This window comes from Pieris brassicae, chromosome 9 (assembly GCF_905147105.1).
Source record: "Pieris brassicae chromosome 9, ilPieBrab1.1, whole genome shotgun sequence".
NCBI classification, from domain to species: Eukaryota; Metazoa; Arthropoda; class Insecta; order Lepidoptera; family Pieridae; genus Pieris; species Pieris brassicae.
The window spans coordinates 4,091,467-4,111,084 of record NC_059673.1 but is presented as its reverse complement, the minus strand read 5'-3'; the positions used below and the strand labels follow the sequence as shown (position 1 = coordinate 4,111,084).

Genomic DNA, 19,618 nt, shown 5'->3' with positions numbered 1-19,618 from the left:
TTGCCATAATATTATCAGTATCAGTGTATACATACTTTACGGAGACGAATCTCCGATTACTTGAGACTGCTCATTGCCATAATTTTATCAGTATCAGTGTATACATACTTTACGGAGACGATTCTCCGAATACTTGAGACTGCTCATTGCCATTATTTTATCAGCATCAGTGTATACATACTTTACGGAGACGAATCTCCGAATACTTGAGACTGCTCATTGCCATCATTTTATCAGCATCAGTGTATACATACTTTACGGAGATGATTCTCCGAATACTTGAGACAGCTCATTGCAATAATTTTATCAGTATCAGTGTATACATACTTTACGGAGACGAATCTCCGAATATGTGAAATGAAAATTCACACAAATCCAGTTTAGTGAAGTTGTAGAAAATATTTTATGATTTCATGTGTAATTCTATAACTTTGCATTTACGTAGGAGACACAAGGTCTAGATTATATATTAATACATAGTACGCAACACACTCGTAGAACGCATGTAGATGCGGCCTGCGCTTCGTTTGCGCTAGGTCTCAGCGTTTATGAAGACTATCCACTTGATGAATACATGAAATTATTAATTAATGTTAGACGTTCTATACTATATTTCCATAGAACGTTTAACATCCTTCGAATGAGGCTTGAATATATACAAAAAATGTATAACCTCATCCGTCAATCCGCACCCTATTGTACCTTCAAATCTCAAAATAACACCCAAAAATTTCAGGGTTAAAAAGATATTTTGACCAACCTGGGATGTGATTGCTTGGCTTTCTTTTTCTTTCTGTTTGTTGTAATGTTTTCGTTTCACTTTTAATTGTTTCTTTTTCCTATTTGAAAAAAAGTGTAGTGTGGTGAAAAAATGTGTTGTGCGGAGTTAAAAAATCCTTAGTGGTGTTTTCTGTACTTTTAGTTTATGTTTAAATGTTTAAGCAATAATCATAAATAAAAACAGAATATACCTAGTGTTGAGAGGGACATATCCGTTTATTCTTTTTCTCGGACTTAAGGTGACTTCTGTAGCTTATTTACATATTAATAAAAAAAATTAGCTACAAAGCAGTTTTTACATGTCATAAGTCGAAGTAGTCATCAAGTGCAAAAAACAATTATGCAATATAAATAATAATATACAATAAAAATAATAATAAAATATATACCTGCTGTAATTCGATAATGCAAATGCCATCAGGCAGGTAACGTGTAAAGTAATTATGCCAATATACATATTCAAAGAAGTCAATAAGCTGAATAACGACTGCATCCGCACGTATGATGAGATTTCAAAGTACCAAATGCAGGCATGCAAAATGCCACAATGACACAGTGAAAATGTGAAAAGGTACTTGGAATTTTGGATTTTTCCAATTCACTTTGTCGAATCTGCACAAAAGGTTTTTAAAATTGGAATTGAAACTGATATGCGACTTATAAAATTATACATGTATCTTAAAAATATTTTATTACGTAATATAAAAATAGTTAAAGCTAATAAACTAAATTAAATTCATGTTTTATATAAGATTAAATTAGTGACGGCGGACTTGGAATATACAATATGTAAAAGGTTAAATATAGTATAGCTACGATAATTGTAACTGAATTATTAACGAGGTTTATAAAATCCATCCATTCATTATAGTGAATTTTTGTAAGGCTCTCGCCGACAGTCTCTGCTGGTAGAGACGATTGAATCACATAGGTTATTGGAGTACTTTGTACCCATGTATTTATACCAGAAATCCAAGCAGGTGGTGATTTACTACTTTTAGATACAGTATTCAATATGAAAGATAACATAAGCATAAAGCTCGTTATAACTAGCGATGATCGAACATATATCAAAATTTTTGGCATCTCCCGATTAAGCTGAGGCATACTGTAGTTTATTAGTTGCATGAAAATGAAGTGAGATAGCAAACTAAGACAGCATAATAGTAGTCGCGACGGTCCACGAATGTCGATTAACATCGATGATATGTTTAGCAGCATCAGTGTAATTGCCGGTGCTGTTAACATGGCCCCAAGCCCCATCGCTTGCCTCTCGACGGTTAACTCAAAAAATAGAACCTCGTTTTGATCTCCCTGTTTGTAATCCATAATATTCCATGTGCCTCCATACTCAGCCCCAAGCAGTCTCATACCACGTCCATCTCCAAACATAAATAATGCTCTTGGCAATTGGTTGTTTCCCCTATACTTAAACTCAAAACGACAGGTCTGAGTGTCGTATGGCCAGTCGCTTAGCCTTGATATACATATAATTTCATACACTGTCCTTGGAACACATATAATGTTACCATTAAAATATACATCGCAAGTTTTTGTCCATAAATAATCGAACTCATATGTACTTTTTGAGTTTTGGAAATTATCCATTGGATTCCAGATATTCGATGAAGAAACTTGCAATTTATCGATGTCACCATAGTCTTTGGGGTCCCATTTGATCCGACGATCATTCCATTTCAAGAAAATCCAGCTGTAGATACTGAAGATCTCTTCACCAGCGTCGAAGGAAAAAGACTTTAAAAAAAATTTCACTGTAACATTGGTGCGAAGTTCCGGTGCCATTTTTCGAGTATCGGGACAAATGCCTTTTATATACTCATCAAGTTTAGCTTCCCATGATAATTTTCGCTCGGGATCAGGGCATGCTCCCACAACTAGTAGTAGGGAAAGACATGTGATCAACAACATGACTGGAAGCAGAATGTTTGATTTGTAACGAGATACTGAAACAAAGGGCGTTGCAGTATCTCGTAGATAAACGTAATTAATATGCGGCACAGATATTAGAAATTAAAAACTAACACAGATGTCCACTCATGATAATAATGTTACAGTGATTATAAACGTAAACTTCATGCAGTAATAAGCTAATTTTCATTGTTAAATTGCCCTAGATTGAAACCATCTAAAAATAGGTATCGATTATTGAGTTTACATGAACATTTCTAACGTCAAATTAAATATTCAAAGCGCGTCTTTAAGCCGACTCTTCAATAACCAAATAAATTGAATCTTCCTTCTATTTCCGGATCATTTCTGCTCCGAATTTCTTGAAGGTGTAATTTAATTATATTGAGTATGTTTTATTTCTACAATAAAATAATATTGGAGGGAAGAGTGGCCAATATTTTACCATTATTTCTGATGTTTTTATTAATAATCAGGATGAAATTTATACACAGCTATACTTTTATACTTCTTTAACACTACCCAAATTTAATTTAGTGTATTAAATTAATTTAAAGGTTCTAAATCTTGTACAAAAATTTATCTTTGTACAAGTCGTGTGGAGATCTAAAGCTCTAAAGAATAGATTTGCTATTAGAGCATTTCGCTGCCGAATCATTTGATAATATACATTAAATATTAAGTCCTTACATATGAAATTGGCGTTTTGTCGTACTGGCCACTTTAACCTCAAATACCTCTTCTTTGGTTAGGAATTTCAAATTCAAATTAGTACAGCTATTTACTCATGTATTTGTGCTTCGATGACCGTCATTCATTTGTCTTTTTCTGTTTGCGTCACTCATTTTACAAAATGGAAAACTTAAAGTATCGCATTATTTACGAGTACGAGTTCCGCCGTGGCACTAGTGCTGCGGAAACGACTCGAAGGGTGAATGATGTGTATGGCGGTCATGTTGCAAAAGAAAACACAGTTCATTTTTGGTTTCAACGTTTTAGTTCTGGAAATTTCGACCTGCAGAACAAGCCCCGTGGACGGCCTGAGACCCAAGTTGATAATGAAGTATTGAAGGCTATTGTGGAAGCGGATCAATCGCAAACCACGTCCGAGTTAGCTGCAGGCTGCGGTGTTAGTGATAAAACTGTTTTAATTCACTTGAAGCAAATTGGGAAGATTAAAAAGCTTGAAAGGTGGGTACCTCACGAATTGACTGAAGCAAACCGGCAAACGCGCGTCGACTGCTGCTTTACATTACTGAACCCGCACAATAATGAAGGTATTTTAAACCGAATCATTACCTGTGATGAAAAATGGATTCTTTACGATAATCAGAACGATAACTCTGATGGGGCAGTCCAAATCGCCTTCACAGATTTTATTGATTCCCGTCCGACTGGTTTTTTTAGTAAAGGGATCAGTGAACTACCTATGAGATGGCAAAACTGCATAGAAAACAATGGTTCATACTTTGATTAATTAAATATATTATATTCCATACAAAATGCCAATTTCATATGTAAGGACCTAATATATTTCTGAAATTGCTTATAAAATGTTAAAAGAAGTCAGCGAGTCTCATCGATCAATTTATTTAACGCCATTATAATTTTTGAAATCTTGAAATATTTAATAGATAGGCTCAACTTGCATTGGCGCAGAGTCGAAGCGACGCGACGTCATGTTTTGATAAACAACTTTAACTAGCGACGACAATGCTCGCTTTGCGCGCCCTGATCAAAACACGTGAACCAGTTCAGAGGCAGATATATTCGTAAATAGTGCTCGCTCGATAGTGTACAATGGATATCGATCTTATTATGATTGCACTAATATCAGTAGCTAATAAGGAATAATAATGCGCCCGGCCAATACGCGGCATCGCGTGTCGGAGCGGCGCTGCTCCAGAGAAGCGTTACGCGATTATTTATTATACCTATAGCATACAGGTGAAAAAATCACTGTTGCGTCGCCAGTGTAAGTTGAGCCTAAAATATACATTGAATATTACATTAATTTAATAAAGAATTCAGGTTTACTTTACCCGACAAAAAAGCACTCCTTTACATTATTTGTGATGTTTTTTATTTAACGAATATAATGATGAAATTTTGTATTCATAAAAATGAAGAATAATTCCAACGTGGTCATACGGTGTGGATAATAACTAAAATCGACAACTAACACGGCACGTGCACAATGAAATAATATTTATAAATATATTTTTAAATACTATCAAACAAATGAAGGCAGTTTAATTTAATGACGTAAAAAATACACACAAACATTGAACTATATTGTTGCCGTAATGTGAAAGCAAATGAGACCAGGTATATATTACCTCGCTTATAGCTAGTTGAGGAAATAAACTAAGATAACGAGGTTGGTGAGACGCTTCTGTTGAATTATCTGACTCGGCAGTGTTCTAAAAGACTCCACAAGTAAACATGTAATTTTCTAAAAATAATTGTGTTTTGGTATGTACTCCAAAAATAAATTCGTTCTCTACTAGCTTTTTGTTAACTGTAATTTTTAATATTTTTTGTAAATCACGTCATTGTGACCAATAGGATTTTTATCTACGCAACTTACAGGCAACTCGACTGTCCCATATACCCAAGTAGGTAATCAGCCTCCTGTGCTTGACACACGTTGTCTACTTTTTGTGTCTAAGGCTAGCTGATTCCTGACGAGGATTTCATTCACCGCTTGGGCGAATGTTCAACGCGGACATAGAAAGAAAGTCTGCAAAGCCGGGGATCGAACATACAACCTCATGAGTCGCACGCTGTAGGCCAATACTGGTCCTTCTATACACCCAAGATTTGATTTTACTCAAGCATTACCATAATGAAATGATGTAATTTATGAAATAAAAATGTTCTATCATAACTTAATTTAAATGGAACCATATTTTGGCTCTCCTCCAAAGTTGCCAGTTGCTAATAGTTATTCAATAACTGAACTAAAACAGGAAGCGCTCCTTAACATCTCACTGATTTCATATTTAAATATTGAGGAATAAAATTTGCCATCTCCAGTTTTTATATACTTATTTTGTTTATAGATTTTTATATCAAGTTATCATTGTGACTAAATAAAAATATAATATGTAAATAAAGTTAAGTAGAAATGGGGTATATGGGGTTGGAGGAACAGAAAAGTGGAGTAAGAAAGTATTGAACTGCCAAGGTACAATAAACGCAAGAAGGAGAATTTAGAAGGTGAATAGATAAGGTAAACAGCAGGTAGGCAGAGATTGGGACCTTACAGGCGGAAGTGGTCTTTGGCCAAAAATACAGATATCTAGAAGCGAATGAGATGATAGAATAATATGTATTTGAATGTAATGTATATAAAATAAAAGGTTTTATTGTTATTATTATTATATTAACTTGTGTTACCAGTGTTACCAGTGTTACCAGTTATAGAACTGCAGTGGTGAACAGAAACAAACATAGTTGTATTAGACTTTAAAAATTATTTACCTAAAGTTATTTGTATGTTTTCAAACTTATGTATATTTAGCTACTTATATTTAGTATATCTTGGCTCTATATCTACAATGACCCAGATTGACATACATAAAAAAACCATTAACACGTTTCGTCAAAATATGCTAACAATATTACAGACGTAATACCTACGTACTTTATACCTCAAAGAATATAAAACCTTGCATACAAGCCAGTCTACTACAATGGGCCAGTTATAAGGTTAAGAAGTAAAACCTATGTCAGTATGCTATTTTAATGGATCTATTCATGACAATCCATTCAGTACATGCTTAAAGAAAGATTAAAAGTACCATTTCCCACATATAAGAAAAGCATTAATTTTTTCTGTTTCAGGGAAGAATTCTTTTTCAAAATATTCAAGCACTTTTTTAAAATTTATATAGAAGTAGAGCAATATTTAAGCTTTTATCAGATGTATAAACTAAATAAAGTTAACAGTAAAATATTAGAAACTTTTCACAAACGGCGAAATTACTTCAGAAACTTCTGGTTCGCAAGTAATAAAAGACACATAAAAACTTTTCTTAATTAAGCTTCTTTATGACATTAGCGGAAATGGACTGTGGATTATTAAAATTAAATTGAACAAAAAAATAATTGCCAGTATTTAGGCGAGTCAGAATTAAAAAAAAACTCAACTCTGATCAACTCAATGTTAGCAATTTGGTGTCAGACAGCGCATGTCATGTGATAGTCAATTGTCAATTTAACAATTTAGTTTTTACCATTGCGTAAGCGTATTCACATTTACTCCAAGTCATGCTCGCGGAAGATTAATTGTTGTACCACCAAGAACCAAATACAAGATGTCGACACGATACAAAGATATTCCATTCTCCAGAATAAGCTAACGAAAATATAAAATATAGTTCAATAAAAAAGTATGTATCGACAATTTCAGTTTGTCTCAACTTTGAAACAGGGTTTAATAGTGAAATATTGAGAACTAAAACTGGAGCATTCGCCTGCTCTGAACGCAAGTAGTACTTTGCACCAAAATAATGATCGCAAAATTCAGATATTTATTGCAAGAGTAAGCTTTATTGAAAATGGGATCGGGGATTTCTTTTATGGTAGAATTTATGAACGCGTTCACAATGGAACTATCAGAACACTTGCCGCAAAAAGGTAGATAAAATTTCCTATTGCAGGAATTTACGAATAGGCCCTAAGCCAACATCTAGTGGGTGGGATGGGTAACTGCCGATAGCGTTTGCAATAACGACGTTTATATATGCACTTTCAACATCCGTAATGCTGTTGTCATGTTTTCATAAGTGCAAACCTTAAAGTTATGAAAGAAAAATTCAATATTGATGTCGGGTATTGGAAGCACTTAGCACCTGAGCAAGAACAGTAACTAAATGTAGAATAGTATTGAAGTTCCCTGTTAACAAAGACGTTGCGCTTACAAAATTTTGTCTCCGACATTATGTAAATCTTTATATGTTCGTAGACTGAGTCGGAGAATAGTATTTAACAGTATTATAGTATTTAAGTCAATAACGCGAGCTACCGCTAGTTGATTAATGTATTTATTCTTTGATCAACTTATCTACCGAAAAAATTGGTAAAGTTAGTTTCAAAATTTAATGGGAAAAGTTGACGACAGCTATTTGTTAATGTCATTTGAAAAAGTCAGTAAATAATCTACATAAAAACAGTGACAAATCTGCGCCTAGTCTGTACAATAACAACAACGATTTTTTTAAATGGAATCTCTGTTGGCCTGAAGTGCCTTGTCAGTTCAGCTCGGGCTTTTGTAGCGAGCGTTGCTGGAGACGTGTAATGGAATTTTTTCCGACACTAGAGCAAGGGCATCTTGCGAGACTCGGACCGCGATTTGGGCAGGACGGAAGCGCACTGGAGTGAGTGAAGTAGAAAATAAGGGGCCTCGCCATCCTCGGTGATGGAAGATTTTTTACCGGTTTATGTCGTTCTATGTAGTTTTGTCAATTTCCGTAGCGTTTGACTCAGGGTCTCGGCAACAGATTACTTCCTTGTTTATTTTTCTTTTCTAAGAAGGTGACAAGCATCGGTTTTGGATTCTTCGACATTGTTGTTCCATATATTTAAAAATTAATTAGTGAAGGCTAGCATACGAACGTAGCTCTGCCTGCGTAGCGTAACTTAAGTTCAATACATAATTTCGCTCTCCTGCATCCCCGTTTTTATCGTATAGGACGAGGACGAATAGCTACGTAATTAATTGTAATATGATTTAGAAACATTTTATGATCATTCAGCTGTCTCATTCAAGAATTGAGTTTAAATTTTAACAAACTAATTATAAAATGTATTCGAATAAATATGAGGGTACAATTATCATGCAATAATTATTATTATCTCAAATAATAGGCCTCTAGATAAAATACCAATTTATTTGCGAATTTCGAAACCATTGGTTCGTGATGTAATCGCGGTTTCTCACCACACCCTTAAACCTTTTACATCCGGCTTACTGGAAATATCACTGAATATTATTTTAGAATGAGTTTTTATGCAATATAATTTTTGTATATCCCGCTTTTAACGTTATTATACAATTATTTAAATATATTCGTGATGCGTTCCGACAGTGTTCTAATTTTAAATTAATACGCTTGTAATTGTATTTAAACGTGCGATACAAATTTTAACATATATAATATTATTTTCTTAAATTTCCTTATTACATTTAAATAACTATGAAGACAATAAAATGCTATAAAAAATAAAATATTTATTAGCACTAAATAAATTATAAAAATATAAATCTCAGGCTTCTGTATTAAGAACTGAATTTTAATAGTCTATCTGTCTAAACTGACATTATAAAGAGGTGAAGTTTGTGAGGACGTATCCAGAGATAGATCAACTGAACCGAGTCTGAAAATTCTTTTTCCAATATAAAGCAACATTTTTGACAGTCATAGGCTTATATATTGACTGTCCACTAAATCTTTTCTTACGAACGCTGTCTTAACGATAGAGATATGATGGAGTTCTAAAAGTTGTAGAGTTTGATAATGTCTGCAAAAAAGTCCGCTGAGGCACGTCGTAATTTTATAATAGATAAATACAAGTCCTCCATCGCGTCCACTGTCGGACTGTTTAATATAAACTCTAAAACTAGTGCACATAATTTATTGCGGTTTTTACCTATGTCTAAAATGATTCATGAGGAAGGTTTAGGTATATAATTTGCAAGGTTTACGAGTCACAGTTGCTCGTGTGAAGCCAAAGCCGAAAACGAATGGTTATTTATTTTTGCTTAAACCCAAATTAGTGTATTTGTAATGTTCGGCCCCTATTGGGAAATTAAAAACCTCATGAACTCCAATGGAACATGCCATCCAGAAATCCAAGACGGGTTCACAGGTATTTATTTGAATCAGGATATATATAAAACATGTTAGCATAAGTGTATATCTTACCAGTTGTTTATGATTATATAATAAAAATAAACAAATTATTGTTTGCAACTGGGAGTTAAATAGTGCTAACTTCAACCAGTTTTTGAAAGTAACGCGCAAATATATTCAGGGTATTTTAAATTTTATTTTTACTAGGCACCAATATAATGTATACTGTGTGAAAGCACCCCCAAGTGTGTTGTGCTATCGATATTGGCATTATGGGTCATGCCAGAATTGAATTACGTTTATGACAGTAGCTTTCTTTACATTTGTTTACGAATACTTATCTTGTGTTATATCACCTTATAACTCAAATCGTTTTATTAACTTTAAATAACAAAGATCCGAAAGTAAGTACATTAAAAATTTATTTTTGATTTGACTAAAATAAAATTTAATTTAAAATTAAAAAGATAAATATATAGATGTCATCCGCTGTCTTTATATCTAATCCAAACAGCATCGGAAAATAGATGGCTCGTAAGCTGGATCAAAAATATCTACAGATATTAGAGGACAGCAAGTTCAACATTTGTAACACCACGACTGGGCAAAGAACTTATTAAGTCAGTATCAGAATACTTTGTTATAAGTCTTAAAACAATATGCATGCTTATAAATACCACATTACAACACACAATCAAATCAAATATATAGGCAGCATAACTGTAATAATAATAATAAAATAAAAATGTGTTTACTAAGTACATCTGCATTACAATGTGTTAGATTTGTGAACCCTTTTCAGTAAAAAATATCTGTGTCAGGGTTCCCAGCTCTTCCATAACAAACTTATATATAACTCAATATTAAAACACGTAAATAACCACTTAAAATGTATAATAAGGAATAGTGTGAAATGTAGCAACGTAGCAAGTACAGTTTAAACATATATCCCATACCCTTTACTCTTCTTGAATTATTTCAAACATCTTCGGTCGTAATGTTTTGTTTACCACCTCATTATACTACGGTATAAAATATTAGGTTCTTACATATGAAATTGGCGTTTTGTATGGGAGGAACAAAAAGTCGAATATTTTTAAATATAATATATTTAATTAATCAAAGTATGAACCATTGTTTTCTATGCACTTTTGCCATCTCATAGGTAGTTCATTGATCCCTTTACTAAAAAAACCAGTCGGACGGGAATCAATAAAATCTGAGAAGGCGATTTGGACTGCCCCATCAGAGTTAAATTTTTTCCCTTGCAAGAAGTTGTCCCAATTTCGAAAAAATGGTAATCTGTTGGAGCAAGGTCCGGGGAGTACGGAGGATGTCTTAGACATTCCAATTGAAGCTCTTCTAATTTGGTAGTCTGTTGTGCAGTGTGTGGTCTAGCGTTGTCATGAAGTAGCAGTGGCGTGGAGCGATTGACCAGCCTAGGTTGTTTAGCCGCTAGCTTTTCCATCATGGTTTGCAATTGCTGACAATAGACATCAGTCGTAATAGTCTAGCCAGATTTGAGAAAACTGCAATGAACAATACCGGCACTAGTCCACCAAACGCTTAGCCAAATCCTGCCCCCTTCGCTTGGGGGCAGGATTTGGCTGGCTGGCCAGGATCCAACCATTGCGCTGAGCGCTTCCGATTATCGTAAACAATCCATTTTTCATCACAGGTTGGGTTAAAATACCTTCATTATTGTGCCGGTTCACTAATGTAACGCAGCAGTCGACGCGCGTTTGCCAGTTTGCTTCAGTGAATTCGTGAGGTACCCACCTTTCAAGCTTTTGAATCTTCCCAATTTTCTTCAAGTGAATTAAAACAGTTTTATCACTAACACCGTAGCCTGCATCTAACTCGGACGTGGTTTGCGATTGATCCGCTTCCACAATAGCCTTCAATACTTCATTATCAACTTGGGTCTCAGGCCGTCCACGGGGCTCGTTCTGCAGGTCGAAACTTCCCGAACGAAAACGTTGGAACCAAAAACGAACTGTGTTTTCTTTTGCAACATGACCGCCATACACATCATTCACCCTTCGAGTCGTTTCCGCAGCACTAGTGCCACGGCGGAACTCGTACTCGTAAATAATGCGATACTTTAAGTTTTCCATTTTGTAAAATGAGTGACGCAAACAGAAAAAAATAGAAGAAAAAGTCAAATTAATGACGGTCATCGAAGCACAAATACATGAGTAAATAGCTGTACAAATTTGAATTTGGAATTCCTTACCAAAGAGGAGAACATCGTGATATAAGTGGCCAGTACGAAATACGCCAATTTCATATGTAAGGACCTAATATATGACAATGTAAGTAAACAAATTTTAGAAAAAAACTAAAAATACAATTCAAATATAAACAATAGAAAATACAATTAAAATACCAGAAATTTTTGTTTGGCAAAGAAAAAAAAAATACCAGCCAAACAGCGGATTAGGTACGAAATAAGCACTTAACATTGTTTTTTTAAAACTAATCAACCCACTACCGAACATATCCAGCTCCAGATAAGTGCGGAAACGGAATTTGAAAATGTACATATGCATAGTAATCCTGCCTTGTCCAGCCATACGTTCTGTTACAAATAAAAAGCATTATTTTAAATGAAGTAATGTAATATTACAAAAATGAATACGTCTACATATTTATTAAAGTCTTAGCGAACAATAAAAAAAAATTCTAGTCGAAATGGCAAGCGTTTCGTTTAGAGCAGGCCATGTCCTCTAAAACTGACCATATTTTGAAGTCTAAAGGTATGAGGACAGGGCTAGGTGAGGGCCAGTCTTCAACAGTATAAAGTCCGGAACGTTGGTTACGAGCCAGGCTTGGGTAGTACGTGCCTTGTGACCAGTTGCAGAATCCTACTGGAAAGTCCACGTCCAAGTATATTTAAAAAAAGTGTATTGCTGAGAGGTTTCCCAACATGATGCAAGCCTCGCCCCAGCAAACTATCATTGACGCAGGATGATGGTGATCACCTATACCTTTCCGACCAGTTGAGCAGCTTCTTTGGAACTGTGAGCGTACATTTTATAATTTTGCTTATTTTAGTGTTCTTCAATCATAAAATTTTTTTCATCGGTAAACAGGATATTTTTGTGCTTTTCACCTGCGTATCGCGACAAAAGGCGTTTCGAGCGATCCACTCTCCTTAATTGTAACTCGACAGACTTCGACAGACGAAGTGTTGTTGTATCTGTCGACAGTACGTTATACGAACATACGGCGCTATACCCACTTTGCGCAAGGCGATCACTGCAATCCTATTTTCTTTAACGCACTATTCCATATTCTAATTTGATATATTATATTGACACGAAACAATATTTAAAATGGCGCAAAATAAAAGGAAGTTTTTAAAATAATAGACTTGTTCCAAATTAAAATTATTAAAAATTTGAAAAGTTTTTGTGTAACATTATTTATTATTAATATTATCAACTTTATCTGTATTAAAACGAATTATGTCTTAAGCAGCGTAGAGTAATAATGTAAGACCAATGAATGTGAATTCATTGTTTAATGTACACTAAAAGCCATCACATAAATTTAGTTAGTTAAAGTTCAGTACATCGGAGTAACCTCTTAGGATTACACACCACTATATTAAGGCCCAGAATCCCTGTTAAACCGATTACAGGCCCCAAACTGCGAATTACATTGGCAATATCCATTTGGACATCAACGGTTAGAGCATTTAAATTACAAATAATACTTTTTTTAAAAAGATTTCTTTTAATTAATCTTGTTTGGCAAACCAGATACATCTTGAGACGCTACAATGAGCTACATGTTACCCGAGTGGAGTAAGTGGCTTCTTAGTACCGCGAAACCATTTCGTGGAACAAGGAGGCCGTATAGTGTTAAGGACCTACAAAAGAGGTTGCCTCGACCAGGCCATGGCCGGATGGGCTGTAGCACCTCGGCGGTGAAATGCAGCAATGTTAGCCTAGTGGCGGGAAGTATGTGCTACCCCTGTCAGCAGGGCCTAATGAAAACATTGTGATCAAATCAGGTCGCTTGAATTAACGACAATATCAAGCACAAAACTGCTTTACCGATACATATGTCAAAGTTTCTTTAAAAGACTAGGTACTCTACTGTATTAAAAATTGTGCTAAAAAAAATCCGCTACTAAACAGCGTTAGTTAGCAAAAATAATACAAGTCATTTCGAATCCATTTTCTATATAATCCAGGCAATCTGTCCATTAACACCTCTATTGATTTCGTATCGCGCACAAAATACCCGATTAATCTTCACTCGCAGGTTTTTGCTATGATTGGATTTCGATAGTGCATTTATCGAACCGGTAAATAAAATCAGATGGCGCGAACATTTAGATTAATTTTTAATACGTTTATTTTAGCGTGAGTTAGATAATTTGTTGAATGGAAATACTTAACCTCAGGTGTTACGCGCAATGTAACTTGTAATCAAATCTCTTTGGCTATACTATTTGTATCTGGCTCGTAACATTAAAAGTATAAATTTTAATGAAGATAATTCCAAATTCAAATTAGGAAAATCTGTGATTTTTATTTATTTTTCGTACTGTCAATGTGTAGAAATTCGATACATTTTAAAGTTTTACTACAAAAAAGGTAAAAATGCAACGCAAGCCGCGAAAAAACATTCCTATGTTTATTGATCTAAGGCAGTGTCTGTGAGAGTAGCACGAATTTGCTTTAAGCGTTTTCAATCCGGAAATTTTGATGTCAAAGATGCACGTCGCTCTGGTCGACTTATTACGGATAAGATGGATACCATTTTTGAAAACGTGGAGCAAGATCGGCATAACAGTGGTTACGTCGTACCTGAACAACTGAGAATTGACCACAAAACAGTTTTGGTACCTGGTACCTGATACGAGCTTACTGAAAGAAACCTAATGAACCGTGTACTCATTTGTGGTTCTTTGAAAACTGTGAAACCGAACCATTTTTGAAGAAGCTGATAACTGGTGATGAAAAGTGGATCACGTACGATAAGAACATGCGAAAAAGGTCGTGGTCAAAGGCTGGTTAGGCTTCACAGACTATGGCGAAACCCGGGTTAACTCCCAACAAGGTAATGCTGTGTGTGTGGTGGGATTGGAAGGGCATTATTTATTAAGAGCTGTTACGACCAGGCAGGACCATCGATTCTGAACTCTACTGCGAACAAATGATGAGATTAAAGCAAGAAGTTGAGATAAAAGCGGCCGGAATTAATCAACAGAAGGGATGTTGTTTTTCATCATGATAACGCTAGACCTCACATATCTTTAGCCACTCAGCAAAAATTAAGAGAGCTTGGCTGGGTGATGTTAATGCATCCGCCGTATAGTCCTAACCTTGCGCCTTCAGATTTCCAATTGTTTCGGTCTCTTCAGAATTCTTTAGGCAGTGTCAGGTTAGCATCACGACAGGGCTGCCAAAACCAACTGTCGCGGTATTTTGATCAGAAGTCCCAAAATTTCTATAGCAATGGGATCATGTCCCTATCTACAAGATGGTAAAAAGTTATTGAACAAACTGGTACCTACATACTTTAGTTAAATGTAAATAAAGTATATTAAAAAATGTTGTGAATTGTCTTAAATAATGTGAAGAAACTTATCCCCAACCTTACTATAAAATATTAATAATTAGTAGACATAATTAATCGAGTTGTATTTTCAGATGATTATTTTTAACTATTGAACTTGTTAACAAATATGCTTTTTGTAATTTTACCAAGTCATAGACTGAATTTGTGAATTTTTATGATTTATATTAATCCATTTATTTATTACTTTGTCAAACTCAAGAAACGTTTACGTCAATTTCTTGCTTTCGTTTTTTAATTTGTTTTTCTTAAAAATATTACAATTTAAAGACTAATTCAAAAAATGGCAAACTTAGAAGGTAGAGTGGTAATGTAAGTGACAGATGACAGATTAAACTTTGCGTTTGATTGTGATTGGTCGTCTCCTGTCACGTCTTAACGGACTAAATTTTTTGTTGACTAATAAAACTTACTTTACTTAAGATCCAGTTGAGATGCTGGTGAATTTAGATTGCTAAATTGTCTCTTATAAACTGACACGTATCGCAAGACCCAATGAAAAAACAATCATTATGTTTGTAGTAACAAAAGTTTGAAATAAAAACTGCCAAACTTGCTTGAATGATTTTATGATAAAAAAAATAATGATAAAATGATGTAAAATAATTTGTCAATCATTTACAATAAACTATTATTTTTAATACATATAATTAATTAACTTCTAGCAACGCCCCGCAGTTTCTCTCGCAGAAATACCGATTTCGTGGTATTGGAAAGTCTACTAGTTTTCTTAGTTTTTAAGTATATATATTAATTTTATTAGTTATATCATAATATTTTCAGCTATATCATAATATATAATACATAAATATGAATATACAGTTTTTATTGAACGACGAATATATACCTCATATATTTTTAAATTTGTAACATAACGTACAAAATCCGACATATAATGAAATATTTTTTTTATTATTGTCCAGGAAGTTGAAGCTTGATTATTATTGATTGTTAAAAAGAAAAACAAAAATCTAGAAAGCAAAACATTCTTTTATAATATTAGAGAAGAGATTTATTTGCAGAACTTAAGTGTCTAAGAACCTCCCTATATACAAAATTTGACGTAGTTTTGTTCTGTGCAGGCAAAATAATTTCATGTTTTGGAGTTCCGCCTCGGGATAGGCTAACATAGGATTGCCCATGTATAAAAAAATTAATTTGTAGATATTGATACGTTCTATAATACTGTACCTACAACATTTTTTTGTTCTATCATGACTAGTTCCACTTATGAATGGATTTATGCATATTTTTTCTCATCTTGGGTTTTATTATAGTATCGATCCCTATATTCGAAAATGTAATATAGTCAGTCCGCTTTCTAATGATGATTTTGTGTAATCGGCACCGTAGTTTTTGTGTGAAAACATTACAAACATACATACAAAAACACAAATATTGATTCTTTATAATATTACTATAGATACTTAAAATATAGATCAGGAAATGATCGAGTCAATTGACCGTTGATTAGTATTGTTAGTTAGTTAGATTTATAATTGAGATTATTTTTATTACTTAAGAATAATTATTCAATTTAATTCGAATATTGGAAATGCCTCGAGTGGAGTCGAGGACTGACTTTGGATAGTGCGTATATAGACTTAGGTTGAGTATTCACTGGAACATTGTGGTGATGGACGTTGGACCGAGTTGGGTCTATGTGATTTGTTGTTGAGTAGATTATGATTAAAAGTGAGATCGGTGCCGTGTACCCGCTGCTTTTGAATTTAAGCTAAACATAGACAAAACTTATATTTTAATCATTTTGGTGATATGTTAGTTGACAGTTATATTTTTAAACGTTTTTAATAATCTGTGGATCTTGTTGATTTTTAAAATATTTGTTTTACAATTATAATTAAACTTTAAATTTACACCCAGTCAAGTTAAAAAAATTAAATAAAAAGGTTTAGCCATCTGCATGTATAACACTCGAAAGATGTCGATTTGAGAGGGTCGTGCTCAACTCAATGTGGGCAGAACTATAAAATAATGAAAGAAAAGAAAATATGATATTCTTTTTTTTTAATAAAGAGTATTTCACTGTTTTTGTTATACTATCTAGATACTTATTAATAACGAATATTATTAAATATGGTGCATTAGTGTGTACTCTCAAATCTTCAATGGACCTTTGATACGTGTATGACATCTTCGTGGCCTTATTTCTTATAACCGTGTTTTTTAATAATTTCTTCAAAATCACACATACACCCGAAAAATAAAAATTAACTAAAATACTTAAATTTATATTTTTTTAACTATTGTTTGGACACTTCGATTTTGCGAAAAATTTAACAAAAGCTAACTTTTTCAGAATCGCTTATTCTGTCGAAAGTTTGACAGTTAAACGGTCCTATATAGGTTCCGTCACGAGGCCACGGTACGATATTTCATACAAATTGAATAAACGAAATCTCCTTACCGCTGAGGTCACGAGGAAATCTACACTGACTGATTTCGACGTAATAGTATGAAAAAGCTATGTTGTTCAAATAATCTCGCAATAACCATTTTTCTAAACAAAATGATTTAAAAAGCATGCAATTAAATAAATAATAAATAACGTTTCCACGTTAATATATAAAACCTTTTTAATTGAAACTAAATAAATAACTGGGAACACAGGCACCTAAAATACAGTATTTACTACATCACCTGTGTTACATTAATTGTTTCGGCAATAACTCTATCATGGCAAGAAGAAATTTAAGACTTTATCTGTCTTCAAAAAGATTTTCATTAATTTAACCCTATAAGCAATGGAAACTACCCATTATGAAGTAAACACAATAATAATCCATCTAGTCTATTTAGTGACAATAAACCGCGTACAAAGGCAATCCACGCGAATTTAATTGTTTTGTTAATATCTACTTTAGATGGAACACTGAAATCAAATTATACGTGAACCAGCCGTTATAAAGACATTACGAATCTGTTTATACACCCACCAACAATATCAATATACAAACAAATAGTATTACGATAATTAACAATCGTAATATACGGATGTCGGAAAACTATAGCATATTATAACATTATCAACACCTGAACCACCAAAGCTTTATTATTCAAGTATAACCTTATGGAAAAGTCCTCAAGACTAATTTGTGATTTGTGCGCTGTTCCCGAGAATATCTTGCATGTCTTCAGAACTCTGCACTTATAAGGTTTAATTGCAATGAGTTATGTTTAAGCTACTCCTCATAAAGAGGATAAAACTATTGATTTATTTATACAATTATTTATTATAAGTTGTATTTTTAGGTGGGTATAGTGAATACAATGTATGGTAGTAGTAATTTTGCAGCTTTATTTGCAAAATATAATTTCGTGTAGATAAAATAAATCGATTAGTTCTAGGTATGTGATATTCAAAATTAAAATGAATGCTCTTTTGAGCAAAAAATGAAATATGATCGGGATAAAACCGTTACATATATTTCATGAAATGAATAATATTTTATAAAACAATTATATTGTTGAAAACGTATTACTTCTTTGTTTAAAAAGGGAAGGAAACAACGTTTCAAGACAACAGTGTAAATAAAGTAGCCTTTCGTTTTATTTATTCTATGCTTTCTGTCTAGACTCAGTTTGTACAAATACATTTTGATAATGGAACAAAAGTCAGAAATCTTCCAGTCAAACCATCATTTAATAGAAAATAGTTAAATGATAATGTTAGTAATATTAGTAAGGCTTAAAGTATAAAACTGATTTTTTGCAGTAATAATCTGGTAATAAATAAATTCACATACTACCAGCGCTTGTTGGGAACATTAACATCACGTTTAACCCGGTCCAGTTAATTCAATAGTAAAGACTTTATCACCTTTTCGATTACTTAAAACGGTATCTTCTCGATTAAAATGTAAAGCTTTGTTACATAAAAACGTGAGCGCAGTCTTTGTGGTACACTTGAATGTTTTCTTTAGTTTATGGTCTACGTATTGTATGTATAATTCTATGGAAGTTAAAGTTGGGGCAGTGACCATTCTGCCAGGAAATCTGCTATCTGTGTTTTAGTCCGAGACATTTATTCTGCTCTTTTAAATGATAAACCGCGCCGATTAAAAGCAGTGTTGGTCAGGTGGCTTGCGACTTTCATACATAAGTCGTAGGTTGAAACACCGGATGTGTGTCTATTAGAGTAAACAAGTAATCACGAAACAGGTACAGATTTTGAGGCCTAAACCTAAAACGTTTAAGCGTCTTTTTCTATCTAAAAATCTAAATAATTTATAATGTATTCAATACGCTTATTTATTTTACAAAATATGGTGGAAGCAGAACGAAGTATGGTTGCTAATCTGCTGCTAGGGTTTGCCTGCTACAGGCCAGATGCATCTGGTCCCAAAATATTTGTGTATAGTTTTATGTGTGTAAAGCGTTTTGTGTGTGATAAATTTTTCATTTTGTCATAATACTTATTCATTATAATTTTA

The 19,618-nt window shown here is 33.6% G+C and overlaps 1 protein-coding gene across 1 annotated transcript; it reads right to left on the bottom strand.

Moving 5' to 3' along the window:
- Nucleotides 1-972: 972 nt before the first annotated feature.
- LOC123714673 (acetylcholine receptor subunit beta-type lev-1-like) lies at nucleotides 973-2,707 on the bottom strand. The gene has a single exon (XM_045669038.1). It carries the CDS (start codon nucleotides 2,581-2,583, stop codon nucleotides 1,534-1,536), a length of 1,050 nt encoding a protein of 349 aa, XP_045524994.1. The 5' UTR covers nucleotides 2,584-2,707; the 3' UTR covers nucleotides 973-1,533.
- Nucleotides 2,708-19,618: the final 16,911 nt, after the last annotated feature.

What these genes read in the sequence shown, in the direction of transcription:
- LOC123714673 (XM_045669038.1), bottom strand. Translation starts at nt 2,583, where the DNA reads ATGGCACCGGAACTTCGCACCAATGTTACAGTGAAATTTTTTTTAAAG.